The following is a 20,800-nucleotide window of genomic DNA, read 5'->3' as shown; positions in this document are numbered from 1 at the left end:
ATCTTAAAAGAGTATATTGAAAAAGAGGCGCTTCCTAAAAACGTATCGATAATATCCCTAAAATTAGCTTTCGAGATAGAAATAACAAAAGTAACAGAGTCTATATTTAAGATTCAGAATTTTGTATCACGGGATCGAGTTTTGAAGCTTATGATAGTCTTAGGTAATATCTTGGAGTTAAAGAGATATGATAATGCCATATAGTGAGCCAGGGTGCTCGGAGGCAAAGTTTGGCAAGTAGACAGGATGAGAAAATCGGCGAACAAACCACCTAACCACCATACTAGGAGGGCGGCATGCCCAAAGAAGAAACAGATACTGATTTTGGTAGAAGTGTGTAGAAGTTATATTTCCCTCTATCTGAGATCTGAGGCTATATTAGTAACGACTGTGTATGGGAGGAAACACCATCCAATGAGAGATCGCATAGCATAGTCTGTATTCCCACTACAATAGGTAGTAGTCTAGGCGTAATGATCCCACTCTAAGCTATTATGTACTAGGTAGGGGGAGGGGAAGTAGATATGTCACTAAGACTAAAATGAGATGGGAGCATATAGAGTGGCGTATTGAGAATTATCAAACGTGTCGCTGTACTACGTCGCTTCCAGGCTAGATATTAGTCGCTATTGAGAGGGGTTAGCGCGAGTCGGACTATTAAGAGAAACTCAGGCCAATCCCTTCCCCTCTGGCCTAAGGCTGCAGAAAACCGAGTAACTGCAAGAAAGTCTAATGTAAGGATTGACTAAAAAGGAAGGAATCAATGGCTCGTCGTTGGTAGATCAGCATGATCACATTCCACCGCAGTCACCAGCTATCTGATGAGAGCTAGCCACAGGACTACATCCATTCAAGAGGGGATATTCTCCTTTCCCTTTTGTTACTAATAATGTGAAGATGTGTTGCCCAGAAGTAAGGAATATCCTTGGAAGTCCCCATAGTCTGGCAGCCTTACGTTATAAAGTACGTGTCCTCAGATAAGAGAACGAAAAGCTAGTTCCATTTTGCTAGAAAGATCATCGCTAATATAGTTTAAAGGAAGAAGTTGCGCACAAACTAATGATGTTGTCGATATGGCTGTTGAATTAAACCAGAAAATGATGTGTGCTATGCAGAACCTCTCTCAGAAGAAAATTACAACTTACATTCCTCCCGCCTTTCAACGAGATCTACCCTATTACATCGACAACGAATATATTTCTTTCAGACATGAAAAAACCGACTTAAATCTGAGGTTCTCAAGTAGCCACGAAAAGGCTCAGCTAGCAATGACTGATTCTCCCAACGATTGTGTTATATATTTCCCACCTAACATCGGAGTTTCATTTGATCGAGAGATCGAAGGTCAACTTTCTAATGATATCCGTGCATGGAAGTTTTTCAAAACACTTCCCCAGCACCTCGCTCAGTTAGGGATTGACATGTCTCGCTATTGTTCTCTTCAAACTAATATATCATACGACCGGAGAGTTCTTCTCCACCGACATTTATCGTGGGTCTTCTTGATGGATGAGGTCTGCGAGAAATTACCAATTCATCAGTTACACGAAAATCTCGAGAGAACGTACCTTGACAATCTGAAAAATATCATGAATGGGCTTCCTGTCACTGATTTGATGCAATCGAGAGACTTTGTCCTAAGGAATTACTTCAGATGGCTATAAATGCACAAGAAATCCTTGCCCAAGATCTTATGCCCCTTAAGAGGAAACTGCTTTCGGCTCGGCATGTCCAGTTGTGTGTCGACACACTAAGCCTTTTCTTCGATAAACAGTATGAAGAAGGTAACATCTTCTGCGCGGAAGAAACATCACAGAACATTTTGCGGACAAGAGGCTTCACTATTGGTACCTCTATGATTTTCCTTTTATTTCTTCAACCAGCCCATGTTGAACTCTACCTTCCGGAGGACCCGTGTCTTATTCAAATCTCTATTTTCATTGCTCTCTTTCACGATATAATCGGGTTACACAAAGACCTTGAGTCCCTCGAGAGCCGCGATGATGGATCCGCTTACTTGAACCTCGTTCGAGTTATTATGAGAGACAATGCGTGGAGTGAAAAATATGCCTCGCGTGCCTTTGCCCAGAATCTCAGTCATCACTTCCAGAGCTTTGAGTTTTTCATGGCAACATACACGCCCGTCCGACAAGACTACTATCATGAAATTCTGAGATTCGCACTTGCCCTCTTCGATTACCATCTCATGGGTATTATGGAAAGTGGTAACCAACAGTACGGCTGGCAAAAGGTTCAAGGCTAAGCACCTACAGCTTGGCGGATTTCCCAACACTATATATATTTTCTTATGCACTTCAGATTGGTGGTTCTTTTCGGAATTAGGGCGAGCTGCCACTATTTTGCAGCCTTGGTTTCTAAAGACGTTTCGCACTGCTCTAGTCATATATAATTTACCCTAACTCGTGTATTTTTATGCCGGTAACAGTGCCAGCATAGTGAAAATCAAGGCTAGTACCAGGTCTAGACTAGTATCATACTGTGGCGCTGAGAAAGAGCGATAGAGTGTAAATCTTGTGAAGCCTAGCCTTTCGCCTACTTTAATAGAACTTTGTCTCTTGGTGAGTGGAGGCACGAGGGTACTGACTGTAGTTAGAGGAATAATACTTTTCAGTCTCGTGTTGAAAAGGAATTTGTTGGTCTTTTTCATATATTTAGAACCCGGTCTCGGGCATTATTAGAACTCAGCTTGACGCCGCACAAGCTCCAACAACCTGCTTCCTCTTCACAATGTGCGTAACCTTCAGAACATATTTCTCGGCAGATATTCCAAGCTCATGATGAACCTTGCGAGCGAAAACAGCAAAAGAACAATGTGAACGACGATGACGAATTTCAGTGCTTTGTTCCTCGTGTCGGATATTCCAACTATGTTGAGAGCCACTTCCATCGACCAAACTCGAAACAGAGCATCGTGATCTCTGGACAAACTCAACCAAACGATTCAGAATTGTGAATTCCAGCTTCAACTTCACGCTGTATATAAATCCTTTGACTGCAGTCTGTGACGTATATCGGCCCACATACTCGAGTACCAATATGAAAATGTCCAATATAATCACCGTGACGTTAATCAAAATCAAAAAAAGTAGGAGTCGTTTGCCAGAGTCGCCATTAAGCTCAACAAATTCGCGCTCACAACGAAGTAATTTTCGTGTTTCATGGATGTAAATATACGAAATGATGGTTTCTTGGACGAAAAATATTGAGACTTGAATTTTTTCGTACACCGAATATGGTGTTTCGAAGCGGGAAAATGATGGAGAGTTGGCTCCATAACAAAGCACTATGGTCGGAATATGGAGTATTATCGCATTGGTGATGATCATCCCAAGGACCAAACGGAGTATGAGACGACTATGCACAACTAGGTGAAGCCGGGAGTAAAGGACTAATGACTGGCCTGTGACCATCATGCACCAGCCCACGACGATTAAAGTGACGTAAAAATATGAGATCGACGTTGCTAGCCCAAAGTCTTTGAGAATGAAACCGACGGCATAAATGGCAATCCCCCAGGTTGCGACGAAGAAGCTCCAGAAATAGAGACCGCGTCGACGTTTGAAGGTCAGGAAGAGAGTAATCGTTAACTCGATCACATTGTAGAGGGCGACTGAGAGAAAGGACGCGACGATATAGGAGACTGGGAGGGAAATCTTCGACCCGAGCGTGAGGCCAGTGTCATTGAGAGCCATGCTGCCCCTGGATGACAGGTCGGGACAATGATCTGGGGAATCGATTCGGTTCCTCGACAAGCGCTTGCCTAGGACGAGAATCCTGCATTACCCTCGGTGGCTCCACTTGAGGTCATCCAATTAGTCAGTACTTCTCCAGTTTAAAAAGGACTTCTGTCGATGGAGATATTTCTTTTTTTACTGAGGAGTTAGAAAAATCTTAGGCACGATGCCCATGGTAGGATGGCGACAACGAGTCATCGACTCGGCGTGGTAATTTGCCACGAAGCCTTCCCGTCATTTGAATTACCAGTCCAATAAACATTTCGGCTTCGTTTCAACAAGAGCTTACCTTAGCTCCTAGGGTAGCTACCTGCTTTGTCGGTTTGAACACACCGGTCGCAGGGTGTTTCCGGTCGCAAGAGACTTTTCCGTGGCTGAGAGGCTTCAACGAAAGCAACTCCATTTGGAAGATACAATCGCGGCTCCCACGGCTTGAAATGGCATATTCGCCAGCCAGCGAAGAATATTAAGTTTCAAAAAAAATATTGAGCAAGCCTCGTTGGGTATTGACACCCATGATTGCATAAATTGGTTCTGGCCTGGAGATTATTGTCCGTTGAAAATTGGCGATAACTTCTCCTGTTGAAAGAACAGAAATCATGTTCAAGCAGTTGCAGGAAATATCCATCATGTAAAACGAACCAAGCTTAGAAACGAGAGGCTAAGATTCCTTATTCAAAGAGTCTCTTGGCTTAGATATCACCAGAAAGCTACGTATGTAGCGGTCGGATTTATCGTGGGATTAGCCAAGACGCTGGCAGGGTCATCTCGCAGAGCGAGCAAAAATTATCAAGATAGTAACGAGTAGACATCGAAACCTAGCAATAAGCGTATGTATTGATGAACCAAATCTGTATGTATTATGATGGTTGTATGTGACAGTGTTTGAGCTCAGAAAGTCTCTTTGAAAGATAGGTTCGGGAACGGCAAAGGTGATATGATATATTCGTTGCATGCGACGCCTGTATTTGATTGTGAGGCGATCTTGCTGTCTGCGATGACGATGATGCTTGTAAATATATGCATTTTCATAAAAAAGCTCTATGTTGAAATTCATACTTTGGTCTGATCGATGCAATCCTCGCAATCAATCCCCGAATCAGTACCGCGTCCGACCGACTGCATAATAATCCTACAAAGCCAATCCAGACAAGCTATAAAATGGCGTTTTGAAGAGCAAGTCATCGAAAATTTCATGAATATGTCTCTCTTGCTTCATTGCAGATACATTGGATTTATTTCAAAGCCGTAATCTGACCTTGGTCTCCATCAAAGTCCTCAACGTACGCGGGGAGAGACTCCCCGACACCTTCCAGACGCAACAGTCTTCATTCCCATGGCCATCCAGATCTGTGTCTCAAGTAGAATGAAGCGAGTCTAGATTAATGTCAACGGAGCTTCTATTCATAGTGAGTTGGCAAGATTGTGTCACGCGAAGATTGTCAGCCTCAAAGCCAGCGGCGATTGTGAATCTGACCAGGTCAAGATCGTCGGATACACCGCATTGCATATGTTTCTCATATTTTTATGTCAGAGTGAGATAAATACAGCCTTCTTAATTGTCTTTCATTTCAACCGGGCATGTCTCAACCTTCGTATACTGCGCTGTCCATTTATCCAGAACAGGATCGGCATTTCAGCCGGGCCCATTTGTGGGGTGGGCAGACATGCCTTGGCATTACTGTTCAGATCTGTGTTGCAGGTTCCACTTTTCTATTATTACCTTGCAAGCTGCCTCTACTCGCGCGCTGTTATATTTATCAGTCTGGTGGTAGCCTGGAAGGGTACTTGCATGAAGAGAGACAACCAAACAGGCTACGATAGGTCGAGCTGGGATCGATCGAAGTCTGATACTGCAAACCCATCATTATCTCCGAAATCAGGCATTTACGGAGCACTTAGAATATCAAGCCACCAAGGACAAAAATAGATTTGCATAGGGATTCACTGTTTAAAATTTCTTCATCTTAATCCGTAACACGGTGGTTGCCGCCAGGCCGCGTCAGTCGCTGGGTCAGCAGAGGCTGCCAAATTCTGGGCCTCGGCGATTTTTTCCCGCCCGCCTAACTGAGTCTAAATGTAGTTAGTTAGCTTGGTGGAAAGGGGGAAGAAGGAAGGGAGGGGGCGTCTCCGGGCCGGTTGTTGCAGCCCGCATAGCCTAGGCCCTTGTGGTCCAGCGCAACACCTTGGTTGACACCAGACCAGCAATTCCAAGCTTGACATCACGTGCCAACCAGCACCGGAGACACAGCGTCATGTCGTCATTGGCCAGTTGACCTTCTTACACTTATTATATTTGGACAGAGCCGTTAAGCGGAGTCGTCATCTCGTGGAGAGGCAGAGAACGATACTCATCTTCCACGGCGTGCACCTTTAGTTCGGTAAATTGGAGGGAATTCTATCCCGGCCTGGTAAATATACCCACCCACATTCATAAATCTGATAGTAAATTAGAGCGCCCGGGATCCTGAACGTGTGCCTATTCAAGCCAACGCTGGACGACCAATAGATCAGGGCTATCCAAGACTATGTTTCGGTTTGCACAGCCTCATCTTGACTAATACTATAACAACATCGTATTGAGACCAAAACAGCCTTGATATGCGTCACATGATCTATATACTTGGTCTTTCAGACAAAGCATTGTTTTATTGGCCATGTCACAATTCTGATACTTGCTAACAAGATCCATCTGAAGCAATGGGATACTTTAAAATTAAACTTCATCGTAGAAGAGAGTAGCGTATAATATGACTCCTCGGGAAATTCGTGAAAGTCGGACTCCGAATCAGGCAAGTTCAACCCCACAGACGTCGGGACGTCGGACGCTCATCGTTTCCGCCGCCCCAATAAAAATATCGTCTATATGGGAGACGGCATTGCCAGGTCTCCAATAGTCAGGTTTTCAGTGCCTAGAAAGTCACGTTGTTAATCCTCGCCATCATGTTCTCCCAGGCGCAGAACATCTACGATGACCCTCAATTCTTTTCCGCATACAGCACCCTTCCACGCTCTCAGCACGGATTCGCCGCCGCACCAGAATGGCCCACTCTGCAGGATATGATATTGCATCCATCCGCAGGCTCCGACGAAATGAGGCTGCAAGGATCCCGGGTTCTTGATCTTGGGAGTGGCTATGGCTGGTTTGTCCGCTGGGCCCGGGAGAACAAGGTCGAATTCGTGAAGGGCGTGGACATTTCAGCGAAGATGATCGAACGGGCTAAGTCTCTTGACGAGAAGGAGAACCAGGTCCAGACTAGAGAGAACTTCTGCTATGAGTTGCACGACATAGGAAGCATTATTCTTGATAGTGCCGCCGAGCGCGAATCGTACGATCTGGTCTATAGCTCGTTGACCTTCCACTATATCGAGGACCTTGGGCGGCTATTTCGCCAGATTCACGCCTCTTTGAGGAAGGGAAATGGGCCAGGGAGAGGGAGATTGGTATTTTCAGTCGAGCACCCCATCTTTTCTGCGCCTGTCAACCCGGAGCCAGATTGGACGTCTGTGAAGGGGGACACAGTGTGGCCATTGAACTCCTACAGTGAAGAAGGGTGGCGAGTGACCAGCTGGCTGGGGACTGAAGGCGTGAAAAAGTATCACCGAACTACGGAGACATATGTCTCCTTGCTGCTGGAGAACGGGTTTGTCTTGACCGGCCTTAAGGATTGGGCACCGTCGAGGGAGGATGTCGAGAAGAATCCGGAATGGAGTATCGAACGGCATCGGCCGTTCTTTTTGCTTATCGCCGCCGAAGCACTTTAGTACGAAATCGCAAGTCCTCAAAGAAGAATTGAAAGGCACGATCAAAGACGAGCGGTCGAACAATGAATGTTTTCGTACTCAACCACCCAATACATTGATTGATGACAACAAGCCAAGCAAGGAGGAAAAGATGTGGCAATCGTCCCACTAGCCACTAGGAACATGGGCAACTGCAGCATGACCCACCGCCGCCACGTAAAGACAAGCAATCCACCCGTTAGACATCACTGGGGTATAAATAAAATGACAGGGATCAGGACGACGGGGCGTTCTCCAAGCATAGAACGCGCGTAGCCCTCGACTTGCTGGCTTCATCATGGCTTCATCATGGCTGTAGCACTCCTGGACCAGCCATCGGTGGTTCGAGCACAATATCCGTACATGCCCTAAAGATCAAATCCGGTTGAACAGCACCAAATTCCCAGGGTGATTCCGCGATAGGTGGTGCAGACTTGTGGCCAGCCGAGACGGCCTCGTAAGACTCTGTTGGCGCTAAGGCTAGGTCCCGCAGTGGGACAGTGTCGATGGGCATCTTCGGAATCGCCGCGGGCGATAGGCGGGCTGTATTGGGGAGGGAAAGCCGCGATTCATCGTTCATCCGGGTCCAAACATCCTGCGGATGATTCCGTTGACTGTTTTCTGTGAGAGGGGGAAAGCCTGGTCAATGACTTCTGATCCTCTAGCCTTGCAAGACGATCATTTCCTTCTCGGCCTCTTCCTCCATCTTTCCTCTCTCCCCAGGCCGATCAAACCAACCTTTTTTGCCATACTGCGGAGGACGAATGCGGTGTGAGAGAACTTCATGGGGTGGAATCGTCAATCGCTGCCAGGGCATAAAGATCGATCCCGACGCTGAGATGCTCGGGCGCGGGTAGATGATATCAGCTGTGTAGCCGCGGGGGCCCTGTTTGGGTCAATAGTTCGGTGGGTCGAACCATTGATCGAAGCAGGGAGCGAGGAACCCGCGTCAGCCAGCGACGCATGTCCAACGCATGATGGGCCTCCACGAGGGCGATGAGAAGCATTGAAGGCCCGGTCCCCATCTGACTGGTCGGACAAGTCATAGGGATCTTCTGAGGAAGAGGCATCCCGAGGGCGGTTTTGATCGGGATCGTCCAGGTGCAGCCGGTCCAGGTTCTCGGGGAGCGTCCGGAGAAACATGCGGTGCAGATGCGCTTGAAGATCCTCTTCTCCGAGGGCAATGATAGTCGGTGGGCGTCTAATCATGACTGTCCTTAATGAATCGCTGGAGAGAGGCGGGGGGAGGGAGGGGAGAAGAGAGAGAGAGAAAGGGAAGTGTTGCACAGTCTCGGAGAAGGAGGGAAAGTGCCATGTTAAACCCCAACTACATCATCTCCAGGGAGAACATGGGAGACCGATCCCCAATCCCCCAGCCCCAATGATTCAGATTGCCGTTACTCGGGCTGCTGGTCGATCTGGTGTAAATCAGTGGAACATTTGGGATCCAAGCCGGGTCGTATCGGAGTCGAGAATAGAACGGTCGATATAGATCTCGACATCAATAGGCATGTCAACAGATGGACATCCCGACGGTCAACCCGTAGACAGTCTCGATTAATCACTGTCGATATAGATCGATGACTCTTCCTTTCGATCCGAAGCAGGCGAGTAGATCGTGAGAAAAGGGACTCTGGACCGTGGCGTTAGAAGAGTCGAAGTATAGATGGACGCGATGTATGAGGCTGTATAGATCGGGTCTCCGGTATGTCGCCTGGGTTAATCGTGGTTCTGGAGACCCGGCAAATCAGCAGGAACCCTGTTATTCTGCTATCCTGCTATTCGTCCCAGTTTCTCCTTTCCCTGTGCCCTCTTCGCCGATGACGACGCCTGGGAGGATTGCAATCCAGTCCTGATCCGCCCGCCCATCATCATATCATAAGACCATAATATGAGAGGAGAACGCGCAGCGCGGATCCTAGTTTCACAATCACCAGCATTTTGCTCGGCGCTCTTGGTCTCTATTCTTGGGCTTGGGGCTTGGGGCTTGGGGCTTGGGGCTTTGAGCTCTCGGCCTTGGGTTTTTGGATGCCCGCTTCAACGTCTCCGAGTCCCCAGTATTAATAGCTTGTCATGCTCCGCCCCCCTCGACACTAAGCCCAATTGCTCCTTAGACGAACCTCCTGTTGATCCTTTTCTGCCCCCCTCCGTGTCTTCTCTCTCTCTCTCTCTCTTTTCGTCCTCTCCCCCTCCCCTCTTGTTCTCTCTCTGCTCTTCGATTCCTGTTCTTTGGCCTTTTCCCCCTCCTCTCCTCCTCCTCCTCTCCTCCTCTCCACCGCTGGATCATGCCTCCCCGGTGTCGACGATCGCCGTCTTAGTTCGTCGGCTTCCTTTCGTTTCCCCTGCACGACCGAAAACCCTCCCCTCCAACCCCCTGCGCCTCGCGCCCGATTTCCTCTCTTTTCCCCCTGGCTGTGTCTCGACCACTCCGCTGTGTCGCCATGAACGGAGATCTGAGCCTGTCCCAGTCCCTGGGCGGGCTCCGCATAGCGAATCCGGATGACTCGCCCCTCCAGTCGGAGGATGCGACCGCGGATTCGACGGGTCCAGCCGGACCACCGGCCGGTTCGGTATCAACACATCCACGCCTGCCCCCGATACCTACGCTGGACGACCACGCAACATCCTTCCCTCCCGCCCCGATCGATGCGCCCGCCACCGAGAACCGCTCGTCAGTCATCTACTCGTTTCCCGATGCCCCCCAACCCGCGTCTGCCTACCAGCCGTACTCAGCCCAACCACACTCCACGCCCCCAAACCCGAACCGCCCCCTATCCTCCGTCTACACCAACGGCTCCGTCTCGTCCGTGCTCCCTCGGGATAACTCCTATCGCATGCGAACCGACTCCGGCGCCTCTTCCACCTCGACCTCCCATTCGCGCCTAATTGACACCCGTGGGGGTTCGGCAGCGCTGCAGGCAGGCGTTCCAGCGCGGGATAACTCGCACAGCGACCGCTCCTATCGGACAGCCCAGATTCCGACCAATGGGCCGGTAATGCGTCAGTCATCTCGTGCCCACGCCCGCGGAGGAGCTGCGCCCCAAATGTCACGATCGCCGTACGGCATGGAAAACGGGCCGACCCCAAGCAGTGAAGACTGGCAGGATCGTGGCGCTGCGGTGGCTGTGAGGCAGGAAGTCGATGCCAACGGAAAGACCGTGGCTCGCTACATCAAGAAGGGCGTGCGCGATTTCTCCTTCGGAAATACTCTCGGCGAAGGCTCCTACAGCACCGTGGTATTTGCGACGGATCGACAAACATTGAAGGAATATGCCATCAAGATCCTCGACAAGCGACACATCATCAAGGAAAAGAAGGTCAAATACGTCAACATTGAGAAGGATACTTTGAACCGCCTGACTGATCACCCGGGCATTGTACGACTCTACTACACCTTCCAGGATGAACGATCGCTTTACTTTGTGCTGGACCTATGTAAAGGAGGAGAGTTACTCGGAGTCCTCAAGCGGATGACCACCTTTGACGAAGAATGCACCCGATTTTACGGCGCCCAGATCTTGGACACGATAGACTATATGCACAAGCGCGGGGTGATTCACAGAGATTTGAAACCGGAAAACGTCTTGCTCGATCACCAGATGTATGTCAAGATCACCGATTTCGGAACCGCGAAGATCCTTAAAACACGACGACCGGACGAGAGCACGAGCTCTATCCCCCCGCTCGACTCGACCGAGATCCCGGAGGAGGAGCGCGCAAGCTCCTTTGTCGGCACCGCGGAATATGTCAGCCCGGAACTGTTGACCGATAAGAACGCGTGCAAGGCTAGTGATCTGTGGGCTTTCGGGTGCATTATTTACCAGCTTCTGGCTGGACGCCCGCCATTCAAAGCCGGCAATGAATACCAGACGTTCCAGAAGATCGTTGCCCTGGATTACGAATTCCCGGTCGGATTTCCCGCCGTTGCTCGAGATCTGGTCGAGCGTCTACTGGTCCTTGATCCAGCTCGACGTTTGCAAATCGAACACATCAAAAACCATGAATTCTTTGATGGGATTTCGTGGGGTCCGGAGCTATGGAAACAGAAGGCACCTCGCTTGAAAGCATATGTCCCGCCCCCACGTGAGCCCATCAAACTCAATGGTGAAGGTGGCGATGCTTTCCCCCCAAGTATCTCTACCGCGCCGCCCAATGCGACGAGCAACAACTCTCGTGCCCTCCCACGAGTGGTAACTGAGCTACCCCCACCCAGCCAGCTCGACATTGAGTGGTCGCCTGTGCTGAGCAAGTCCAATGAACGCATTCTAAAGCTAGGAAACATGGTAGTATTGTCTTCTTCGGCATCTCATAGCCCAACCTCGAAGAACAATGGTGAAGCCGAAGCCCCGAAGAAGTTCTCTCGTTTCTTCTCCGGTTCGGCGACCAAGAAACGCTCACGTCTAGTCATGGTCACATCCTCGGCGCGGATCATTCTAGCCGCGGCTGGTGGTGATGAGAAGAAAGCGAAGCTGGAAATTTCCCTCTTAGCTCCCGGGACTCACTATCGGAGTACGACTGACGCCAAGGGACATTCTTCCTGGATTGTGGATACGGTACGTGAACTTGTCCGAATGAAAAAGTGTTGTATTTGCTAACCTGAGTCTGTCTCTAGAGGGATAAGCATTACGTCTTCGAGGATCCCAAGCCGACCTCAAGCAACATCGGGAATGCGGCCGTGTCAACACAAGAATGGCTCGATGCACTGGACCGGGCACGTGAGATGGGTTCGGCCCAACAGAGCACTGGCCCTTACTCTGCCGAAGATGCTTTCCGGGACATCTCCTCGGGCTTCTCCAGCCATGCCAATACCCTTGATCGCAGTACAGAACTTCAGAATGAAAGCAATGTTCCTGCTTCCGGCCGCAATCACTTGGTGAAACATCAAGGCAACGATTCAGATTCAGTAAAAGGGAAGAAGAGGTTTAGCAAGCGGCATTCTAAGAATGGACTTGCTGCTGTCTTCTAATATTGTTGATTTCTCCCCCTGGCCTCTCGAACTCGCTTCTCATTGCTTTATGTGCGCCATTTCAGCAATCTGCCTTCTCTTGTCAATGTCGACCACAGCATTTGTTCGCTGTCTCATTTCATCTCTCTCTCTCTCTCTGCTTCTTTTACCTTATCATCCCGGGGCCCTCTCCCCCTACCTGCAACACTCACACAGACAGGACGGGCGTTTTCTGCATATTGGTTGTCCTACCTCCCCATTGCATTTTACCGTGATGAGCGTGTTTTAATCGTGTTGGGAATATGTTTTCTGCATTTAGAACTGGAAGGGAGCATGCGTCTTGTTTTCTTTTTTTTTTTTTTGCTCCTCTTTTGCGTTGCGCAAGGCCTTCGTCTTTTCCAGCCTTTCTTTGCTGGTCTTTTGATTCTTTTTTTTGTCTCCTTCCTATCCCGTTATATATCCTTGATTTGATCCGAAGCATACTGTCAACAACGTTATCGAGGCTTTTTGTCTTCTTTTCCTGTCTGATGATCAGATTTCTTTCTGATTTTGCCCTAAATGTCGAATTCTGTCTGACTGGATCGTTGAGCTGCAGTAGAACTCATGCGCTGTGTCCACTTCGCTTTCCCTGTGCTATTTCTGCAAAAAGACTTCCGGATAAGAACTTCCGGATAAGAACTTTCCTTCGTTGCTTTCATCTTTTTTCTCTTTTCTGCTCCTCATGCTTTTTCCCCTCTATCTACATTTGCTTCCTTTCTCTTACCTCTCCGCGGCTACAAAACATCCTCCCTTCCCCTTCGTTGCGGGCCAGATCCTTTTTTTCTTGTGAATTTTTTTTCTCCCACATCTCCTCTTCTCTTCTTATCCATACCTCCTTCTCCTTTGCAGTCCTCTCTCTGTGGGTATTCGGCTTCTCTATGTTCCTTTTGGCTACCCCCAAAAATTGATATACCCTGCTTTCCTTTCTTCAGTCCATGGAATCTCCCCGCTACTCTCCTTGTCGAATAGTCCATTTTCTCTCTGAATGCAACTGATAATTGCAGTGAGTCCTGCAGGATGGTCAAATTGCCTCCATTTTTACCTTGTAACACCAAAATTCATACACTAGTTTCCCCGGTAAGGGTCAATGAATAGATTTCCTAATATATGTATGAAGATTCACAGGCTTTCAATGAATCATTCCGCCTGAATCATTAAGAACTTCCGTCAGATTATGTACAAGTATGCAAGGCATTAATCGTGACAAGTAAAAAGAAAAAAAAGAGAGAAGAGGGAAGGCAGAAAGCGCCTAAAAATATCCGATATCCGTTGCTTCGTTGCTTCGTGCACATACACCAAGACCCCACTCCGCTCCCACACCAATCCAGAAATTCAAATGAACAGCCAATCCAGGCGCGACTCGTCCAGCTGATCGACCCAGTCAAACGTATCATCGTAATCGTCATCTTCGCACGGGCCAACACCGAATGTATCACTCCCCGCATCTGTCTGGCTATCACTATATCCAGATGGAAGGTGCTCGGTGCGCGCGTCCCGTTTCTGGTCGCGTTTCTGCCACATAAGGCGCAGCACCCATGCGGCATTCTGGACGTTGACGCTGGTGACGGCTTGATAGAGCGCTCCGAGTGTCTCAAGTATCAGGCCGCGCTGTGAAGAGCGGCGGCATTCAGCGCCGGCGATGAAGGTCGGCCAGATCAGGCATTTAAAGTGCGGGTCGGAGTGAGGCACGGAGCATATCTGAGTGAGGAGGTCATGCGCAACGGCCGAGTGGTCGGAGGGCAGGGCGACGTTGGCGAAAGGAGGCGAGTAGCCCTCGCGTGCGCGCGACAGCACGCGGCTGGTATAGAGGTAGACGGCGGCTTGGTAGGCGCGAGCGAGGCTGGCGCGGGAGGACACGTCGGGGAGGAAGTAGAAGGCTTGCATTTCGTGGGCCCAGGCAACGGGGTCGAAGTCGCGAATGCCTTGGAGGAGTGCGAAGTAGGACTCCAGGGAGAGAGGTTGGCCGGGTTGCATCGATACGGGGAGGGAGGTGGGCTGGGGTGCGGCAGCGGCGAATTCGGAGTCTGGGTACCAGAGAGTATGAATGAAGAAGATGACTTCAAGCAGGTAGGCCGGGCAGCCGACCCAGGAAGTTTGCTCGAGGCGCTTGAGCATGGCTGGACCCATGGCGGCGGAGTAGAATGGTTTGGAAAGAGCGCCGGGGCGTGCGAGGGTTGATCCCATGATTTCCATGCTTCGGATGGGTTAGAGGACATTTTCTTGGGGGTGATAGGGGTGATAGAGGAGATACGCACATTAAGCATCCGTCAACAGCGAAGCTTTCGAGGCCTTGTAAAATGCCCTGCCCTAGCTCGTTCTCTGGTCGATCTCTGAGGAGTTTTTTGGCACCTTCAATGTGATAACTCCATGCCCCACTGCCCGACTCGATCAAATCGAGAAGAGCAAGAACGACGATGGCAGCCAAAGTTCGGTCATCTTTCTGCATGACGGGATTCGACAGGTCTTTCGACAATTGGTGAAGCGTACGTTGCTTGAATTCGAGGAAATGTTGGAAAGCCTTCGAGGACGGTCGTCGCGCACCAGCTGGGGTCACAAAACTTTCAATTTCTTCGGATGACAAGTTGGAACCATCTGACAGAAGATTGGAAGACCATGGCATTTGGGTCGAGTCTGAATTTGACCGCAAAGAGAAGTGCAAAGCTCCCATGGCAGATAAGACATTTGCGAGAAGAGGTGAGCCGCCAACCAGCGATATGATATTGCGCCACGGGTTGTTGGACTCGGAATACACCACGAAGTCACCGGTCATACTCTGATTGTCTAGATTTTCGCAGTTAGCAGATGTGTCAGAGACTGAAAACATCAATATATAAAGGCCAAATCATACAATGATAAATGTAAAACCGTGACAATTGCCCGAGATCTTTGAGCACTGGATCTGCCAGACCCCATGGAGTCGGAATATATTCAGCGGATGTGCCTCGAGGCACATGCACAACCATCTGATCAGATTCTTCGTGCAAATTCAACCCCACAGAATTGTCCTCTTCCACGAACGCGCATGGGGCAACCTCTGGCGCCTCTGTGGCCCAAGCGTCTGCCTCCGGACTTGTATGCACGCCAGAGCTTGGTGAACTAGTATCGGAGGATGATTCAGCCACGGAAAAAAAGCCAAAGCTGTCTGTCGGTGCTGTCGGACTGTTCGGTGCCGCGGATTCCTGGTGTTTGGAGACACTCTCTGGTTTCATCACGTCGTCGAAGCTGCGCCCCATCATCTTGCCTCGACTGGCCACGCCACCTTTAACCCAAACCAACGGCTTCTGATAGCCCAGGCATTCTTTTCCGGCGTCGCGGCACTTCCTGCAGGTAGGTTGGCCATTATCGCAGATAATGCGACGGCGTCGGCAGGTATAGCAACCCTTTGTCATGATCTTGTGTGTCAGAGGAAATCTGGATTTTTGCGAATCAAAGATAAACCTAGCCACTTAGAGAGTGCAGTGTCACTCGCCATCGCGGTCAGGAATGGGGGTTGATTGAGGAAGCCACTCAGCCATCACAAGACTGCATCAGTCGAGTGTAGAGATTCAAAGAGCCGGCCAAGCAACGTCGATCTTCCAAAGCAGCATGAAGAAGCGATTCCCCGGACGCGGTGTGTCACTCGAAGAAATTCGGTGCGGGGCTTACCTAAGAAATGCTGGACTTTGGAGTCCAAATCCCCTCACGACCTTGTCTGCACACCTCGTTCCCTCATCACTTTGACAACAGAGCCACAACAGCATGGTGTTCCAGCTGTTAGCATTAAGAGAGCTGGAGGTAAGTGCTTCTTGACATGGTGAATGTTGATTCCTGGCGTTGCTGACAAGTCCAGCTGTGGTTGACCCGCAGAGTATGTTGAAACCTCCGCCTCGCGTCTTTCCCTCCTTCCGATCCTCAAATCCTGACATATTTCTTCTTCCAGCTCCTGCAGAGTCCTTTTTCCATCAGATGGTCGGTCGAGTCCACCGGCGTGTGCAGCAAGTCCGTCATGGGATCCCACCCGAGGAATCCCGGACCACCCTGGAGGGTAACGGTATGTCGCGGCAGAGGGCCAAGCCCTGTGTTGGAATATCCATTGATTTCTCGTCCAGAATCCAACATGAACAAATTTGTGGCATACTTCAAGGAGGAATTAAAGGATCAAATGAAAGGCAAACCTCCGAACAAGCTGTGATCGCTTTATGAGGCATCAACATCGACATTTTGCTGGCGTTCATGGATATAAAATCGACGATACCCAAAATTCCAATAATACTTTCCATTTATATCACTTCATATTCTCTCCTCTGTCCTTCATCCCGGAGGATCTCTCCCGAAACATGAATTGGGCGTTGATTTAGGACGCGTTTTTTTGCCATGGGATGTGTCTTTGACTCGTTCGGAAAGTAGTACTGTTCCTTCTGCTTGTCCTGATTTATTCAAAGACCGTACGATTAGGATTTGAAATCCGGAATATACAGAGTGTAAAAAAAAATTTTTTTTAAGTGACTAGCAATGTTTTATAGCAAAGACTTAAAAAAATACCTTTTTTGACCCATGATGATCGCTGCAAAGACCTGTGCCGAAATCAGCCCGGACTACAATTATTGGCTCCAAATAAGGACGCAAGGCCGGCGCGAATCAAACAGAAGCGGCGCGTTTCGACGGGGTCTCGGCTCAGCAGTTGGAAGTCAAGAGATCAGAGGCATTATGTGATTCATATAATCGCTCGGTAATCCCTCACTTGAGGCTGAGCACCCAGATAAAGATTCCAGGGGTCTTTGTAAGCGAGGGTCCTGGTTTTCAGGGACAGAGGGAACAGGTCCATCCGTGGTGTTCCGGGGGAGGGATGAAGAAGTCCACCCCGAGTGACCCTGGTATGACCGATCCAATCAATAATATGAGCGCTAAGAGGTGTTATGAAGAGAGCAGCATCTCCTGTGACAGGGGCAGCGAGATAGATGCCCCTTGTACCCCCTCTACGCCCCGGGTTTGGCCTGGCAACGATGCTGCTGTATTATGCCGGCGTGAATCCAGACCAGCGCCAGGCTGGCGATTCTCAAAGCGCCAATACTAAGAGTGAAAGCGGGAGAGCGATGTCGCAAGCAGAGCGCCACCCCGTCCAACTCGGGGCTAGTCGGCCAGTCAGTCGGCTGCAATCTCCGCTCGAGAAAGCCCAAGAGATGAGGGCATTATAGGGTCATGACATGGAACTGGGCAAAGACGGTGAAGCTGCAGAACACCTGTCATGGCCCTCGTGTTTCGTAGAGCACCGCTAGGATCAACGTTGACAGAGTGAGGGTAGCATTTCATCTGCACCAGGGTCGTTTCGGGTGACGAGGGAAGGGCTAATTATGGCAGAGGGACAAGAGCGGACGAGCGGGTCCTGGGCGGTCCATGGTGGGTTCGCAGTGGATTGGCTGTTCGATGAGTGGAGTCTCTACTGTACATTTTTCAATATTTCAGACCTGGACCGATGATGGAGTCCCGTGATTGGCGTGCCTGCACACTCCGGTGCTTATGTCATCTGCGCGGCGTCAGCCTGGCCAAAGGAGACCCAAAGGCCACGCAAACAGTCCAAGGGAGGTTTTCGCCTACAATCATGAATAGGTCGGGGGTCAAATGGGCATAAAATCTGGTATTAGGGCTATAGAGTCTCCGTAATGTTGCACCATGGTTGCAACAGCCCAATAAGTATGTCCCATGCCCAGAAATAGGCCTAACGCTCAGCCCAGCTGGCCTGATGCTCAGTGGTCGCCTAACAAAAACACTGAAACTAGGGCCGGCTAGCGTGCCATATCGGGTTAGCGCTGCCCGCCCACCTGTGTTTCTCTTTCTCTTCGTCTGTCACGCCCTCTCCTTTTACCCTTTCTCATCCCTCCAAACCCGGTCACTCGTTCGCTCTATATCTCGTCTTCTCGCCTCGTTCAGAGAAGACCAACAACTTGCCCACCATGCGTCTCTCCAAGCTCACCTTTCTCTTGCACGCTCTCCTCCTGACCGCTGTCGCGGCTCAGACCAGCGATTCCAGCGATCTCCTCAGCGATCTGACTGGCGAGTCGAGCACCAGCAGCCAGACCTCGGCCGATCCCACCACTTCGACGACCAGCGAACCGACTTCGACAAGTACCACTAGTACCAAGGAATCTACCACTTCTTCTACCACCAGCACTACTACTAGCGAGTCCTCTACAACCACCACATCGGATACCGCCCAGCCCACGACAACCTCGACAACCTCTTCCAAGAATCAAGAGCACAACTCTTCCAATGCCGACAAGACCACTTCAGCTGAAAGCTCTTCGACTACTCATTCGAACGTAGTCAAGACGATCACGGCCGAGGTCACCGTCAGTGGAACCACCAAGGCCACCGTTATAACCACCACATCCCCTCAGGCTGCCGAAACTACCTCGCCCTCACTCAACGATAACAGCAGCAGCTCGTCCAGCAGCGGTTTGTCGTCTTCGGAAAAGAAGATTATCATCGGTGTCGTTGTGGGTGTTGGCGGTGCAATCGTGCTGGGTGTTCTCGGTGTTGTCATCTGGCGTATCCAGAAGAAGCGCAACGAAGCCTACAACGACGAGGATGACGACCTGATGGGCGGCACCGCCGTCGGCTCTGGCCCTCGAGAGAAGGCCCCTAGCCCTGCGGCTAGCGGCACTCCGTTCAAGAGCACACTCGACCAGTATCACAATCCTGGCCCAGTAAACGCTGCATCAAACTTCTAGAGACGGTACCATTCGGCTCAGGTTGATGTTCTGGGCTCCAAGCCCCTTGACCATGATGCAGATTTTCGACGCAACTGCGTTTGTCGATGTGTAAAATTCCATCTCTTGTACGATCATCATGCAATTCTTCTCAGGCGCAATGGGCAGTTCAGGCGAAGGTCACGACTGCGATTTCTTGTTTTGTTTTTTTTTTCGCCTCCCATCTTTCATCCTCTTTCTGGTTGCGGGCTGCTCTTTTCATCTTGGTTCAGGCAGTTTTTCTCGGCCGCCCTGCCCCTTCATTGTCCCTTCAGCACATAGACACAACTTGCTTTGTCCACTCCTTTGAGCGTTATTACCAGCAACCTTCACATTCTTTACCTGATCGAAGTTTCTCAGTCATTTCGCGACATCCAACCCCACTCGGGATCTTTCCTGCTGGTTTCAGTCGTTTTTCTTGGGCTCTGTCTGCTTTTCTCGTTTTGATTCCCCATGTCAAAGTGCTTGGGTCCACCTGCTTCTTCGAGATATATTTTGTTACTTAATACATCACTTCCCTTTCAAGTTTATCCTAGTCAATTTGGATTTCTTGAAGGTGTACATTCCTAGCCTAGCGCTCACAATATGAAAAGTTCCGTCCGATCTTTATGTCCTTAGTAAATTACCTACTCCTTATATTCCCTTTCACATAGACCAATTCCCTCATTGAAGGATCTAGAACAGAAACAAAAGAATCACCTTGGCACCCTGATTCTCCAGAGAGCAACCACCCCACTCGGCACGGCTTTCAGCATCGAGGAATATGCAGCAAACACTTCGTATAGTAGGGGAGCAAATGATGTGTGCTGCATATTCCACGAAGTTGAAAGCCATGCCTAGTGGGCTAATTGATTTTTCAAGCAGGACCATGTTCCCTTTGAAACACTCTTGACGGTCTTAAATATCCAAAACATTCCAGACTTTCATCCAGAGCAGAACACAAGAACAGATCAGCCAAAAGAAAATACATTTCACGGGTTAATAGCTCGATGAAATATCCTTTATAGGAGTATTTTTTAGTCGTGTCATATTTCTTGGTCACCTTTTCTCTCTGTACCGGTCTCAATTCGTTAATTTCTGCAATACTTTTCAGACGGCCACCCGGTGATTTCATGCACCAGGGTTTGAAACCAGGGCCAGAATTACAGAACCTCTCCCTTCGACTTCCTTTCTGAGAAAACCTAAATAAAATGCACAATATTTCGGAGCGACCCTTGCTTCCATTACCTTGATCTCCACGTCCGTTTATGGAAGTTGACCGGAGCGGGGCCAAAATATCGCCTCTACCAAACTTCGGATTTCTATCTGTGCCAAAGATGACTTAGAGATCTTTTTCCGCATGGGATTTTTTCCTCCCATTTCTGTAATTTGTCAATCAGAAAAAGAAATTTCCATAAAAGCACCCTCACGGAGCAAGCTTGAACATAGCGCTGGGGTCACATGCCTGTTGCCACAATGTCAGCCAAGCTGGTGCAGCTTACAGTAGATGCAAGGGGTTTTGGCGGGCGGAAACAGTCTATCTGTACACTTCTGAGAGTGGAAATGTCTATACA

At 49.5% G+C, this 20,800-nt stretch overlaps 9 protein-coding genes across 9 annotated transcripts; 5 read left to right on the top strand and 4 right to left on the bottom strand.

Annotated features, from left to right (window-relative positions):
* Nucleotides 1-1,654: 1,654 nt before the first annotated feature.
* Nucleotides 1,655-2,263, top strand: N7462_002246 (Terpenoid synthase; the record flags this gene model as incomplete). Its single annotated transcript, XM_057073972.1, has 1 exon — nucleotides 1,655-2,263. The coding sequence occupies one exon, from the start codon at nucleotides 1,655-1,657 to the stop codon at nucleotides 2,261-2,263; it is 609 nt and encodes a 202-aa protein (XP_056937613.1).
* Nucleotides 2,264-2,702: 439 nt separating this feature from the next.
* Nucleotides 2,703-3,713, bottom strand: N7462_002245 (uncharacterized protein; the record flags this gene model as incomplete). Its single annotated transcript, XM_057073971.1, has 1 exon — nucleotides 2,703-3,713. The coding sequence occupies one exon, from the start codon at nucleotides 3,711-3,713 to the stop codon at nucleotides 2,703-2,705; it is 1,011 nt and encodes a 336-aa protein (XP_056937612.1).
* A 2,985-nt stretch (nucleotides 3,714-6,698) lies between these two features.
* Nucleotides 6,699-7,520, top strand: N7462_002244 (class I SAM-dependent methyltransferase; the record flags this gene model as incomplete). The annotated part of the gene is made up of 1 exon (XM_057073970.1): nucleotides 6,699-7,520. One exon carries the CDS (start codon nucleotides 6,699-6,701, stop codon nucleotides 7,518-7,520), a length of 822 nt encoding a protein of 273 aa, XP_056937611.1.
* Nucleotides 7,521-7,845: 325 nt separating this feature from the next.
* Nucleotides 7,846-8,118, bottom strand: N7462_002243 (uncharacterized protein; the record flags this gene model as incomplete). Its single annotated transcript, XM_057073969.1, has 1 exon — nucleotides 7,846-8,118. One exon carries the CDS (start codon nucleotides 8,116-8,118, stop codon nucleotides 7,846-7,848), a length of 273 nt encoding a protein of 90 aa, XP_056937610.1.
* Nucleotides 8,119-8,336: 218 nt separating this feature from the next.
* N7462_002242 (uncharacterized protein) lies at nucleotides 8,337-8,747 on the bottom strand (the record flags this gene model as incomplete). The annotated part of the gene is made up of 1 exon (XM_057073968.1): nucleotides 8,337-8,747. One exon carries the CDS (start codon nucleotides 8,745-8,747, stop codon nucleotides 8,337-8,339), a length of 411 nt encoding a protein of 136 aa, XP_056937609.1.
* A 1,232-nt stretch (nucleotides 8,748-9,979) lies between these two features.
* N7462_002241 (PDPK1 family serine/threonine-protein kinase) lies at nucleotides 9,980-12,504 on the top strand (the record flags this gene model as incomplete). The annotated part of the gene is made up of 2 exons (XM_057073967.1): nucleotides 9,980-12,091; nucleotides 12,151-12,504. The coding sequence occupies 2 exons, from the start codon at nucleotides 9,980-9,982 to the stop codon at nucleotides 12,502-12,504; spliced, it is 2,466 nt and encodes an 821-aa protein (XP_056937608.1).
* Nucleotides 12,505-13,854: 1,350 nt separating this feature from the next.
* N7462_002240 (Zn(II)2Cys6 transcription factor) lies at nucleotides 13,855-15,911 on the bottom strand (the record flags this gene model as incomplete). The annotated part of the gene is made up of 3 exons (XM_057073966.1): nucleotides 13,855-14,716; nucleotides 14,778-15,303; nucleotides 15,371-15,911. The coding sequence occupies 3 exons, from the start codon at nucleotides 15,909-15,911 to the stop codon at nucleotides 13,855-13,857; spliced, it is 1,929 nt and encodes a 642-aa protein (XP_056937607.1).
* A 349-nt stretch (nucleotides 15,912-16,260) lies between these two features.
* Nucleotides 16,261-16,693, top strand: N7462_002239 (uncharacterized protein; the record flags this gene model as incomplete). Its single annotated transcript, XM_057073965.1, has 2 exons — nucleotides 16,261-16,296; nucleotides 16,442-16,693. 2 exons carry the CDS (start codon nucleotides 16,261-16,263, stop codon nucleotides 16,691-16,693), a joined length of 288 nt encoding a protein of 95 aa, XP_056937606.1.
* A 1,759-nt stretch (nucleotides 16,694-18,452) lies between these two features.
* On the top strand, nucleotides 18,453-19,229 carry midA (putative cell wall protein; the record flags this gene model as incomplete). Its single annotated transcript, XM_057073964.1, has 1 exon — nucleotides 18,453-19,229. One exon carries the CDS (start codon nucleotides 18,453-18,455, stop codon nucleotides 19,227-19,229), a length of 777 nt encoding a protein of 258 aa, XP_056937605.1.
* Nucleotides 19,230-20,800: the final 1,571 nt, after the last annotated feature.

Source organism: Penicillium macrosclerotiorum (genome assembly GCF_028827735.1).
Source record: "Penicillium macrosclerotiorum strain IBT 26536 chromosome Unknown utg000002l_segment0_segment0, whole genome shotgun sequence".
NCBI classification, from domain to species: domain Eukaryota; kingdom Fungi; phylum Ascomycota; class Eurotiomycetes; order Eurotiales; family Aspergillaceae; genus Penicillium; species Penicillium macrosclerotiorum.
The sequence above is the reverse complement of the archived record's forward strand: the minus strand, read 5'-3'. Positions and strand labels throughout refer to the sequence as shown.